This window comes from Palaemon carinicauda, chromosome 37, assembly GCF_036898095.1.
Source record: "Palaemon carinicauda isolate YSFRI2023 chromosome 37, ASM3689809v2, whole genome shotgun sequence".
In the NCBI taxonomy this organism is placed as follows: domain Eukaryota; kingdom Metazoa; phylum Arthropoda; class Malacostraca; order Decapoda; family Palaemonidae; genus Palaemon; species Palaemon carinicauda.
The window spans coordinates 67,583,238-67,597,441 of NC_090761.1; the positions used below are offsets into that span (position 1 = coordinate 67,583,238).

Below are 14,204 nucleotides of genomic sequence, written 5' to 3' on the forward strand. Positions count from 1 at the left end.
TGCCATTTAAAACTCTATTCATTAATCTTTGGAAAGTACCCGCTGCATTTCGTAGACCAAAAGCCATAACTTTGGGTTCATAACTACCGAAAGGTGTTATGAAAGCAGATATTTCTGTGCTCGACTACTTAAAGGTACTTGCCAATAACCTTTGGCCAAATCAAGTTTAGAAATAAACTTGGCATTTCCTATTCTATCTAAACAATCTTCTATCGGGGGGGGGATTACTTTGTTTCGTAACACTATTCACTTTTCTAAAATCAATACACAACCTATCTGATCCATCTTCCTTCTTAACAAGAACTATTGAAGAACACCAGTCACTTTCGCTAGGAACAATCAAACCATTGTCTAGCATATACTTAATTTCCTGTCAGACTGAATTTCCCTTTTTTAGGCTTAGATGATAAGGACTTTGTCTAATGGGTTTTGTGTCCTGTAACTCAATATCGTGTTGTAAAAGATTAGTTAAACCTAATTTACCACTAACAGTTTCTGGATAATTTGAAAACACATTGAATAATTCCCTTGTTTTTTCTTCCTCTCGTCGTCGTCGGCGCCCACTCGTGTCCGAGTATTGGGTTCTGTCTTTAGCCATCAGCCTCCTATCAGAAGAAGGGTGGAGGAAACGACAGAATGCCAGTAGTTGGGTATATTGTTTTGGGTGGTCGTGGCTTTGCAACGGCCACGCACACACACTTGGCCCACATCGTTTTCACCGCGGCTCAAGACATATGAGACAGGCGGCTTCTCCGATTTTGGTTGCATTGGGCTGCTGGGTTCTTGTTATGTCAAGGCCCGCCTTGTTGCCTGCCCGATAGGCATTGCCCTCTTCCGCCGTTGGGGTCTTGTTTGGTTTGGTTTGGTTTGATTTTGGAGTTTTCCTTCTCCTAGCCTTTGCCTATCTGAAATAAAGGAGAAGGCCTATAGGGGTCCAGTCTTGGGCTGGTCTCTCAGAACTGGCCTTAGCGGTATGGTTGAGCCTGCCAGGGTGGATAAACTACCCCACCGCCATTGCCCAGCCCATCATTGAGACACTCAAGCCCCTCTACTGCAGCAAAGTGAAATTATTAAGAACATCAGAGTTCTTCTCAAAAGTAATCTCTCTCAGCGACACGGTTACAACTGGCACTGGACGTTCATTATATTTCTTTAGCAAGTTGATGTGCAACCACTTAGCTCTACGCCTACCCATATCAATTAAGTAATTCAAATTTCCCCTTTTATCTATGTTAGGAAATGGACCTTCGAACTTATAAGATAATGAGGGACCTTCTTTCTGTACTAATACTAAGACTTTATCACCCACATGGAAAATTCTGTCTTTAGCCTTAAGATCGTAATTCCTTTTAGTTTCCCCTTGATGGTTGCTCTCATTTTCTTTTGCCAACTGCCAGGCTTTCCTTAAATCCTCTTTGTGATCTTCAATATTCTGTATATAATCCTTTCTACCCTCTTCTCGCATTAACTTACCCTTTAAAATTTCTATCCTTTGGCAGTGTGACCGAACAATAAATCAAAAGGACTAAATCCTGTGGTGTCATTAGGAGCTAATCGTAAAGCCAACAAGACAAAAGGTAACTTTTCTTCCCAATCATGTTCGAAATTATTACACAACTTCCTTAAGCAACTTTTCAACGTTTGATGAAAATGTTGAATAATTCCTTGTGATTCAGAGTGGTATGGGGTGGAAGTTACAATTTTAATCCCTAACTCTTTCGTTTTATCTCTGAAATACTTTGATACAAAATTGCTACCATTATTAATCTGTATAACGCAAAGAAGTCCAAATTTAGAGAAATAGTTCAGCAAGCGTTTAACTACAGTTTTTGCATTGCAATTTCTTACTGGGATTGCTTCTGGATATCCTGCTAGTCTATCAATGATTGTTAATAGATAGATATTCCCTCCCTTACTTCTGGGCAAAGGGCCTACTATATCAGTTACGACATTCTCAAAAGTTTCTCCTACCGATGGAATAATACATAACGGAGCCCTGGGAATTACTTGATTAGGTTTGCCAGCCATTTGACATTCATGACAACTTAAAACATATCTCTTCACATCACTTTTCATTTTAGGCCAAAAGTACGTTTTACTTATACACTTAAATGTTTTATTTACTCCTAAATGTCCTTGTTTGTCATGTGCTAATTTCAAAATTGATTCCCGAAGTTTCCCAGGAGTTACTAATTGCTCTATGACCTCCTCTTTGCTACCTGTTTTAGGACGAACATAGCGACACAAAAGTTTGTCTTTTAGACTAAATGTTTCCTTACAAACATTTTCAGGTTCATCATCCAATTCACATTCAGAAATTCGAGTTAGTGTTTCATCTTCCCTCTGCATCTTAACTAGTTCATCCTTATTCAATATGCTAGTTTCTGAAATACTACAGCTACTATTACTTGGTCCTATTACATTGTCTATCTGTACATCACTTCTTTCAACAGCTACATCATCATCTCTGCTCACATTATCAACATAGATAGAGTTGGTTTCCTCAGCTACACTCATGCTAAGCTCATCATCACCGCCTCTATTACCTACGTTCGAATCCTCGAACAACCTATGACTGTAGTCAATATCTGTATCTAATCCTGACCTAGTTACTATCATTTCAGGCACTTGAACTTCACTTAGAATAGGATTCACACAGTTGGAGGTAGTTAAATCGTTGCCAACAATAATGTCAACGCCGTCTACGGGCAAAGTATCCACGACTGCTAGTTTTACATCTCCTGTCACTAACTGACTTTCCAATTTCATCTTTAACAAAGGACAAACTACACAAGTGTTCGGAAACCCACCTAGCATAACTTTTTCTTTCATGCTGATTATTACATTCCTTGGTACACTCTCTCTCCTAACAAGTGATACGGCCGCTCCTGTATCCCTAAGCAAAACTACTTCCCTTGAATCACCTTTAAGAGAAGAAACTAAACCTTCAGACAAAAATTCACCATAATGTTTCCTAGTTTCTTTCAGGAGACTAATCCTTCCTGCAGAAAGATTATTAACTAGTGACACAGGTTTCTTCAAATTTGTACTTTCTACTGTGCAATTCCTAGCTATATGCCCTTTCTTATTACAGTTGTACCAAGTGACCTCTGAACTACTGACTGCCCATTGGCTCCTACAGTACCGAGAACTATGACCTTCCTTCTCACATGTGCACCAATAATAATAATAATAATAATCCCTGTTCCTAATATCGTTATTGTTAGAACTACCTTTACTACTGTATGTTGTGCCTTACTTGATAAAAGATCGTTTTTCTTTTTACTGCCACTTAAACCATGTGTGAGACTGTACTCATCTGCTAATCTCATAGCATTGGCAAAAGATGTTTCATGCCTATCTTCTATATATAATTTGATGTCTGGGGATATGTTGTCCTTGAAACTTTCTACCAAAACTAAGTTCTTGAGATCTTCAAAATTATCGACTTCAGCGGACGTCAACCAATCACAAAACGATCTCCCTAACTTTTTTCCATACTCTACATATGTACTAGTATCGTCTCTTTTCAAACTTCTAAACTTCTTACGGTTCGCCTCTGGTACCAATCAGTATGCACTAAGTACGGTTTCTTTCACAGTATCATAATCTTTACTTTCATCCTCAGGCAAACAACTACACTCAGAATGTGCTTTACCACTTAAAACTGATTGTAAATACAAAGTCCACTGTTTTTGTGGAAAACCTACTCTGTTCATTAACTTTAAAAAAAGACATAAAATATTTCGTAACTTCTTCCTCATCAAATTTCAGTATAAGTTTGAGCACTGCACTCATATCTAAACTATCAGTGTCACTATTCAAAGATGAATTACTTCCTGATCAGCTACATGACCGTATGTTATGAAGAGTTTGTCTTAAACGAGCAATTTCTAACTCATGCTTACGCTGTCTTTCATTTTCTTCTCGCTGTCTTTCATTTTCTTCCCTTTCAGCTGCTCTTTCATCTCTCTCAAACACTTCCTGTTCTCTCTTAATATACTCATGGAGAGCATCGCCATCTAGACCAAGAAGTTTACCAGAATCAATCAAATCTCTCGTAATCTCACTCATTCTGCTTCTTTCTATATTCTCCCTATTTTCAATTGGTTATGTAGTTAAAAATCCTGGCAAGGTCGCCAACTGTTACGATCCTCGTGGGGATCGAATCAGGTTCTTTTGGATTGGTTAATTAAATTGGGATAAATCGACAATAACCGAATAAAAAAGGAATATAGAAAGAAAACTCGCAAAAAAAAACATAATTTTATTTACAACTAGTCAAAGATCAATGTTTCTTGATTGAGTACTTCGGAAGCACAGAATTGAACAAAGAAAATCATATGATTAAACTACACTTCAGCAAATAGGGGAACAGTCAAGAAAGCAGACAAATAATACTTAAAAGAAAAGATGGTACTCTTCACAGCAGATCTTGACGATTCAGGAACGTAGATATTTCAGGTCTGGGTGCTTCGTGGTTGGTAATAACGACAGGGGTCAACTCGTCCTGACATCTCGGACAAGTTGTCGTAAGGCTGGTCACATCTGCATTGTGGTCCTTATGTTCTCTCTTTCTCTGTGCTTGTTCTCTCTTGTTTTCTCTCTCATCCTCTTTGAAGTTTATATACCCCTGTATGGGAGGGGCTAACTATGGACAATTCCATATAAGGAAATTTTTTCCTTTCTTCATCCTCATTGGTTTTCCTTAAAACCACGCCTCTTTGATCGCATCTTCCCGAACGTTCTTCTGGTGTAATCATGATCCATGTGACGCTATAATTGAAGCGAGACGTGTTTACCTTCCGTTAATCTATGTTCTTCGGCGACAGATGGCTCTCCTTGTGCTATGGGTCTTTCCAAAACGCTGGCTCCTCGAATTGCTACAACAGACGATCCTTATGCCCCAGGTCTGTTGATCTAGGCACATCTAATAAATATCTTGACCTCAATAAATGGCGGTGACAGTTTCTAGTAAACGCTAGCGGGACCCCTCCCCTCTGCTGCTTAAGAGTAGAAACTTTACTTGTTTTAACATTCTTTTCTGTATTATTCTATCTACCCATGACAGTCATCCTCCCCTTTCTTGGGGTTCAGCATCCGAGGAACTCTGCAAGCTGACTTCCTCTGATTGTAGGTGGGTATCATGCCCTTTGTGTAGCCTTATATATGTTTATATATTTATGTCCCCGGTCTCCAAGCGAGGTTGAGTTGGGCAATGTCTAGGTTAAGAAAGGAGCTTATCTTTAAAATTATGCTTACCTAGCACCGATTGCCCAGGCCGTCATCCTATGAGGATCAAGAGATGTCAGGGTGCCCCCTAATCTTGTGCAAAGCTAGTTGGTTTTAGGACTTCCATTCACCATAGAGTGAGTCACTTACGTAAAGAGATAAAGGTTTGCATATAATGCTGGAAGAAATGACAAATTTGGAATGATTTGCATTTATCCTAACTATACAAACCTGGAGCTCTTTAAACATACAGTACTGATCCCGCCATCACCTTCCTTCGAAAGTCCTGCCACAATTGCAAAGTGACCGTTGTTTACTAGCGCTGGTGTGAATGGGGTGGTTGAACCCCTCCGCTAACTAGCAGAGGGTAGTTACACCTCACTAAAGCTTTAATGGCTAGTTTCAGCTATTGCCAAAATAATACACCTTCATAAAGAGCTCCAGGTTTTTATAGTAAGGAAAAATACAAGTTATTCCAAATTTGACATTTTAGAGGAATATTCATTTCTTTTCAGGCCATCGATGGGAAGGCTATGGAAGTGAAGGCTGCTGAAGCTCGTGTTAGGGACGAGGTAAAAGAGCAACTTGAAGATTTAAGACTAGAACGTGAACAAACAGCCCAGCTTAATAGTACTGTGATTAAACTTCAGAGGTGAGAATGCTTATTTTGTTACAGATGTTTTCAATAACAGACTACACCTTTTGCCTGCATTAAATCTTATTTTTCAATATTTAACTTAGCTGGTGATTATAATAGCTGCAACTCTGTTGCTCGACAGAAAACTCTAAGGTAAAACTCGCCAGCGATCGCTACACAGGTTGCGGGTGTGCCCAACAGCGCCATCTGTCGTCCAGATACCCAGTACTCAATGTAAACAAAGACTCAATTTTCTCTCTGTCGTGCTAACGACAAGACGTACTTACTCGCTGTTGCTAAACTGGAGTTTTTTCACAACTATTTGGTGAAGTACATTATTCTAGTTTTGAGCTTTCGCTTTGCAAGGTTTCTCTTCACAAATCCTTGAACTCTTTTTGATAACGGATTCTTTGTTGATGACTTTTTGATAGTTTTTTGAATTCCCCTTTGACCAATTCAAAATGGCTGACCCTTCACAAGTCCCAAAATTTAGGAAGTGCAATGCTAGGGACTGTTCAAGGCGTCTTCCGAAGGCTTCTATCGACCCTCACACTGTTTGTTCCAATTGTCGGGATAAAACCTGTCAATTGGAAGATCGGTGTGAGGAGTGCGTTGGGCTTTCGGAATTCGATTTTATCGAATTCCAAAAGTATACACGTAGGCTAGAGAGAGATAGAGTTAGGAGAAGTTCCTCTCGTTCTATCGATATTTCCTCTCCTCATGCCCCACAACCTATTCCTTCCCCTGTAGTGGTTGCTCCTAATCCCCCTCCTGGCACTCAGGAACCTTCGATGGCTGATATGATGCGTGCCATCCAAGCTCTGGGTGAGAGAGTTGAGTCCCTTGCTAGTGACCGTAATCAACTTATGGCGGATGTGAAGGAGCTGAAGTGCAAAAGTGCAGTGGGAAGTGTTAAAGTGAGTGATAGTGTTGTGGATAGTGTTGCGCTTGAGGGTTCGTCTGTTCGTGCCTGTCGTCCTCCTAGTCTGGGACCTCTTGCAAGCTCCCAAGTCCAGGGGAGAAGCAATGTCGTACGACAAATGGGTTCGAGAGGCTTTAATCAGCGAACAGACGTTCCCTCCGTAGTATCGGGCGTATCTACCCAAGATCGCCCCTGCCTAACTAAGACGAGAGAGCCCATATATACCTCGTCTTCGGAAGGTGTTTCTCGCAAGAAACCCTGGACCAAGGTCTCACGACCGTTAAAGCGCAAGTCGGTCCCTTCCGCACAAGTCCAACGGCCCAGTTGTAGCCACTGGGTCAGTTCGGACTCGCTGCAGTCATCCGATGACTGCTCTCCTCCTAAGAGAGGCAAAGCGGTACCGCTTCAGACAGTTACACCGTCTGTTGCCGCACCTGCTCCTGTAGACCCTAAGTGGTCTCTACTGCAAGACATGCAGTCTCAGCTAACGTCTCTTATGCAGGACTTTCATGCGGAGAAGGTTGCTGCCGCACAAGCTAGTGCAGCTCCTTGCCTACAACCGCCCACACGATCGGTTGTGCGTCCGGTGGACGCTGAGGTAACCTTCTCACGCACACCAGTTGAGAGAGTTCCGCCACCCATGCGTTCCAGAGTGATCTGCCAGCCGCATGTTGACGTTCAGCGACGCACGGAGGTCTCCGTTGACGTTCGTGAGGTTCAACAACCGTCAGAGTTGTTTTGTTTTGACGCGGTGCGTCAACCTCCGCAACCCAGTGTGGTTGCCACTGCTCACCCACATCAGTCCAGACAGTCTGGAGTAGACGCTGTGCGTCCCCGCGCTGCTATGGTTGTTGCCAGCTCACAGACTGGGCAACAGTTCCATGACGTTGCGTCCGGCTCAGTCACGCATGCACCCGTGCGACCGGACTCAGCTTACCAGCCGTTACCCACTCCGTTGCCGTTCCCTCATCAGTTATCGGATGAGGGACTTTCTGATGATGATGTTGCTGCACACGTAGATGAACCGCATTCAGAACTGGACGAGCCTAAGTCTACGCAACCCTCTTTGCTTTAGGAAAGTTTTGGCCCTGTTCAAAGAGATGTTTCCGGACCAGTTTGTTTCTGTGGCTCCGCGTTCTCCTCCGTCAGAGTTTGTGTTAGGCATGCCGTCATCCACTCCTGCCTTTACTAGACTCGTCCTCGCACGCTCGTCCAAGAGAGCTTTGCGTGTGATAGGAGAATGGCTGCAGTCCAAGAAGAGTTTAGGGAAGACAGCTTTTACGTTTCCCCCTGCTAGACTCTCTTCTAGATCGAGCGTCTGGTATGCCACGGGAGAAGTTCTCGGCTTGGGAGTTCCTGCCTCTGCCCAGGGCGACTTCTCAAGCCTAGTAGACTCTCCCCGCCGCCTTGCCATGAGACGCTCAAAGATATGTTGGTCATCTTCGGACCTGGACCACCTGCTGAAAGGTATCTTTAGAGCCTTCGAAGTTTTTAACTTCTTAGACTGGTGTCTAGGAGCTCTAAGCAGAAAGATCTCTCCGACAGAGAAGGAGACTTCCTTGCTCATTATGTCCTGCATGGACAAGGCCGTACGTGATGGGTCTAATGAGCTTGCTGCATCATTTGTGTCCGGAGTCCTTAAGAAGTGTGAGAACCTTTGCTCTTTCCTGTCAGCTGGAGTGACACCTTGTCAAAGATCCGAACTTCTGTTTGCTCCTCTTTCTAAGTGCCTCTTTCCAGAGGACTTGATTAAGGAGATTGCTGCTTCTTTGATACAGAAGGACACTCATGACCTGGTTGCGTCCTCTGCTCGCAAAGCCTCCCCTTTGCCTACCTTGTCAGCTAGACCAAGGATGGACACTCCAGCGTCCCGATTTATTCCGCCCTTTCGTGGCAGAGCCTCCAGCAGAGGAGGTGCTCGTGCCGAAGGGAGACGTGGAAAGAAGAAAAGAACCAAGTCCTTTAAAGGCAGAGTCTGACTGCCAGCTTCTTCAGACAGCAGTGGGAGCCAGACTCAAGAACTTCTGGCAGACCTGGGAGAAGAGAGGCGCAGATGCACAATCTGTGAAGTTGCTCAGAGAGGGGTACAAGATCCCGTTTGTACGAAAACCCCCTCTAGCAACGTCTCCCATCGATCTCTCTCCCAGGTACAGAGAGGAAGACAAGAGACGAGCATTGAAACAGGAAGTGTCTCTCTTACTAGAGAAGGGAGCGGTAGTCAAAGTCTTGGACCATCAAACCCCAGGATTCTACAACCGCCTCTTCTTGGTGTCAAAGAAGACAGGAGGGTGGAGGCCGGTGCTAGACGTCAGTGCGCTGAATGTCTTTGTCACAAAGCAGACGTTCTCCATGGAGACCACAAAGTCGGTTCTAGCAGCGGTCAGAAGGGAAGACTGGATGGTCTCTTTAGACCTAAGGGACGCCTACTTCCACGTCCCCATCCACCCGGACTCCCAACCTTTTCTGAGATTCGTTTTCGAAAAGGTTGTCTACCAGTTTCAAGCCCTGTGCTTTGGCCTAAGCACAGCTCCTCTTGTGTTTACGAGGCTGATGAGGAATGTAGCCAAATTCCTTCATTTAGCGGACATCCGAGCCTCCCTCTATTTGGACGACTGGCTTCTCAGAGCTTCTTCCAGTCGTCGCTGTCTGAAGGATCTAAAGTGGACTCTAGATCTGACCAAGGAATTGGGTCTCCTTGTCAATATGGAAAAGTCACAAGTGGTCCCATCCCAAACTATTGTGTATTTAGGGATGGAGATTCACAGTCTAGCTTTTCGGGCTTTTCCGTCGGCCCCCAGAACAAGCCAAGCCCAGTTATGCATCCAGAACATGCTGAAGAAGGAACGATGTTCAGTCAGGAAGTGGATGAGTCTGATAGGGACGCTATCATCCCTGGAACAGTTTGTGTCATTAGGAAGACTACACCTCCGTCCTCTTCAATATCACCTAGCATTTCACTGGAAAAAGGACAAGACGCTAGAAGCGGTCTCGATCCCCATTTCCGAGAAGATGAAGTCTTGCCTGACGTGGTGGAAGGACAGTATCAACCTCAGAGAGGGTCTGCCCCTGGCTGTTCAGACTCCCAACCACGTTCTCTTCTCAGACGCATCGGACGTAGGCTGGGGCGCGACATTAGACGGTCGGGAATGCTCGGGAATATGGAACTCGAGTCAAAGGACAATGCATATCAACTGCAAGGAGCTACTGGCAGTACATCTGGCCTTGAAAAGCTTCAGGTCTCTCCTTCAAGGCAAAGTGGTGGAGGTGAACTCGGACAACACCACGGCTTTGGCGTACATCTCCAAGCAAGGAGGGACCCACTCACTGACGATGTACGAGATCGCAAGGGACCTCCTCACCTGGTCAAAAGGTCTAAACATATCGCTAGTAACGAGGTTCATCCAAGGCAACTTGAATGTCATGCCAGATTGTCTCAGTCGGAAGGGACAAGTAATTCCAACTGAATGGACCCTCCACAAGGATGTATGCAAGAGACTTTGGGCCACTTGGGGCCAGCCAACCATAGATCTCTTCGCAACCTCGATGACCAAGAGGCTCCCAATATATTGCTCACCAATCCCGGACCCAGCAGCAGTTCATATAGATGCCTTTCTCCTAGATTGGTCACATCTAGATCTATATGCATTCCCACCGTTCAAGATTGTCAACAAGGTACTGCAGAAGTTCGCCTCTCACGAAGGGACAAGGTTGACGCTAGTTGCTCCCCTCTGGCCCGCGAGAGAATGGTTCACCGAGGTACTTCGATGGCTAGTAGACGTTCCCAGAACTCTTCCTCTAAGGGTGGACATTCTACGTCAGCCACACGTAAAGAAGGTACACCAAAGCCTCCACGCTCTTCGTCTGACTGCCTTCAGACTATCGAAAGACTCTCGAGAGCTAGAGGCTTTTCGAAGGAGGCAGCCAGGGCGATTGCTAGAGCAAGGAGAACATCCACCCTTAGAGTCTACCAATCGAAGTGGGAAGTCTTCCGAAACTGGTGCAAGTCAGTATCTGTATCCTCGACCAGTACCTCTGTAACTCAAATAGCTGACTTCCTCTTATACCTGAGGAAAGAACGATCACTTTCAGCTCCCACTATCAAGGGTTACAGAAGCATGTTGGCTTCAGTCTTCCGTCACAGAGGCTTAGATCTTTCCAACAATAAAGATCTACAGGACCTCCTTAAGTCTTTTGAGACCACGAAGGAGCGTCGTTTGGTTACACCTGGTTGGAATTTAGACGTGGTACTAAGATTCCTCATGTCAGACAGGTTCGAGCCGCTACAATCAGCCTCCCTGAAAGATCTCACCTTAAAGACTCTTTTCCTGGTATGCTTAGCCACAGCTAAAAGAGTCAGTGAGATTCATGCCTTCAGCAAGAACATCGGATTTTCATCAGAAAAGGCTACATGTTCACTACAACTTGGTTTTCTAGCCAAAAACGAGCTGCCTTCTCGACCTTGGCCGAAATCGTTCGATATTCCAAGCTTATCGAATATGGTTGGCAATGAACTAGAAAGAGTCTTATGCCCTGTGAGAGCTCTTAAGTTCTATTTAAAACGAACTAAACCTTTACGAGGTCTGTCTGAAGCTTTATGGTGTTCAGTTAAGAAACCATCTTTGCCTATGTCAAAGAATGCTTTATCCTATTTTATCAGACTGTTAATACGAGAGGCTCATTCCCATCTGAGTGAGGAAGACCAAGCTTTGCTGAAGGTAAGGACACATGAAGTTAGAGCTGTCGCAACTTCCGTGGCCTTTAAACAAAATAGATCTCTGCGAAGTATAATGGACGCAACCTATTGGAGAAGCAAGTCAGTGTTCGCGTCTTTTTATCTTAAGGATGTCCAGTCTCTTTACGAGGACTGCTACACACTGGGACCATTCGTAGCAGCGAGTGCAGTAGTGGGTGAGGGCTCAACCACTACAATTCCCTAATTCCATAACCTTTTAATCTTTCTCTTGAAATGTTTTTATTGTTGTTTTTTGGGTTGTCCGGAAGGCTAAGAAGCCTTTCGCATCCTGGTTGATTTGGCGGGTGGTCAAAGTCATTTCTTGAGAGCGCCTAGATTAGGGCTTTTGATGAGGTCCTGTTGTATGGGTTGCAACCCTTGATACTTCAGATCCTAGGGGTCGCTCAGCATCCTAAGAGGATCGCGAGGCTCCGTAAGGAAGACGTACTTAAAAAGGCAGAGTAATTGTTCAAGTCGACTTCCTTACCAGGTACCTATTTATTTTGTTTTTGTTATTTTGATATCTTCTAAAATGAAATAAAAACTCTTAGCTCATAATAATGTAAACATATATTGCTGGTCTCTACCCACCCCCCTGGGTGTGAATCAGCTATTATAATCACCGGCTAAGTTAAATATTGAAAAATGTTATTTTGATAATAAAATAAATTTTTGAATATACTTACCCGGTGATTATAAATTAAAGGACCCTCCCTTCCTCCCCAATAGAGACGCAGTGGGACGAGGAGAAAATTGAGTCTTTGTTTACATTGAGTACTGAGTACCTGCACGACAGATGGCGCTGTTGAAGTACACCCCCTACCTGCATAGCGATCGCTGGCGGATTTTTAACGTAGAGTTTTCTGTCGAGCAACAGAGTTGCAGCTTATATAATCACCGGGTAAGTATATTCAAAAATTTATTTTATTATAAAAATAACATATTTTTCAAATACATCTGGTTTAAGGAGGGACATTTATAATTAATTTGAAATGTTTCTACTGTACTTTAGTTGTGATTTTTTAAGTTTGCATCTAATTATTACTACACCATTATTACATTAATATATTCCCGGTAAACTTTGACCACTGTGCAAATACAAAAAAATTTCTAGAAAAGGCTGGAGACAAAAAGGATTCTTTATTATATGTAGAAATTTTGAATAATACTCAATAAAGAATTCTTAAGCTTACAAGGATTACATAATTTTTTGTTTTATGTATGATCTTACAGGTCTCCCCTTCATGCTCTAATTTTGCTTAAATTTAAGATGGTAACAGAGGTTTTCCCCTGCTTTATGATTGGGTAGATGATGTTGATGGACAGAATCAGCAGCCATAGCCTCTCTTACCACAAGCAAAAGGAAGTTTTCAGTGGACATAATTTATATTAATTCTGTGCAAGCTGCTAATGAGTTTGTTCCCGGTCATTGTGGGACAAGAGATATGTATGACTGGGGTGGAGGGGCCTCTGTAAGTATGAGTCGAGATGGGATATCTTAGGATATAATTGCTATTGTAGGGTTTGCATTTTGGCTTTAGGATGGCATTGTGGTTTCTCCTTTGCATTTCTGCCAACTTTCTTGAGGATGGAGCATTACTCGCTGTATCTGACTTAATACTGGTAAGCTATACTACCAAGACCCATTCTTCATAATCTAGTTAAGTACCATCCGTAGACGAGAGGGAGTAGGTGGTAATATATACCAACCCATTGATTATCATACGCCAGGTATATTATTCCGAACTACTAGACTCATCAGGGTCAAGGGATCCCTCCTTTGACCCCATACCATCCTCTTGGACAGGTCAGGCTTTATTAGCATATTCATCCGTATTGTAAACAGATAAAAGGTTGCTGGAGTCGTCTCCTTTGTTCCAGTATAGAACCAGGCAGATTGGCACATCTATTGAAGAAAAAGAACCAGTTGGCTTCAGTTCGAAGGGCCGTCTGACCCGCCTATAAGTAAGTCTCCCTATCTTAAAGAATGAAAGGTTTGTATATCTGTAGGAGCAACCAGTTTTTACAAGTAGTTTTTATTTTTCCCACCCATACAACCTGAGTCCTTTAAAGTTACTTCCAACCTCAACCAATCCTTTTAGCCCTGAGCTGAAGGTCAAACTGAAGAGCTTCTGAAGGGGCAGTGCTAATTGCTCATGTTCACCAATTAATGACCTCGTTCTCGAATTCAATAGCCACTCTCGCTACTGTATACGGAGGACATGTTCCTAATTTAAATGACTGTTTGTATAACTGGGAAAAATACAAAATCCTTTTAAATTTTTCTGTTTCTATATGGGTATACCTTCAAGGAAATTATTATTAATATCTGCTAAAGACTAAAATCTTGCCCAGCTATATTCTACATGGAAGGTTACATGGTTAACCTCCTTTAGAGTAATGTAGCCAGTCCTCCAGGTACGTCGAAGAAACAAATTGTCATTTATTGTCAAACATCAGGATGTTGTTTTTTTTTTTCATATGATAACCATCCATCTCTTCAATGGATTATCTTGCCACTTACAGGAAGCAGATTTTAAATCGAGTATAAGTGTGATACCAAGAAACTTATGATAGTTGTACTCTGATACACTTGGTAGCAATGTTGAACCTTTACCAACTGCACCTGATCAAGGCCTTGTATATCCAATTCTTGGGTGAATGTAGTTCATTGGGACAGA

The 14,204-nt window shown here is 43.1% G+C and overlaps 1 protein-coding gene across 2 annotated transcripts in view; it reads left to right on the forward strand.

The window, feature by feature from the left end:
• The window catches only part of LOC137629757 (leucine-rich repeat-containing protein 45-like), a 121,907-nt gene that overhangs the window by 69,599 nt on the left and 38,104 nt on the right, over positions 1 to 14,204 (forward strand). For both annotated transcript variants that reach the window (XM_068361363.1, XM_068361364.1), the window contains exon 13: positions 5,748 to 5,884. In XM_068361363.1, the coding sequence (XP_068217464.1) occupies positions 5,748 to 5,884 (137 nt within the window). The remainder of the gene's footprint in view (positions 1 to 5,747; positions 5,885 to 14,204) is intronic.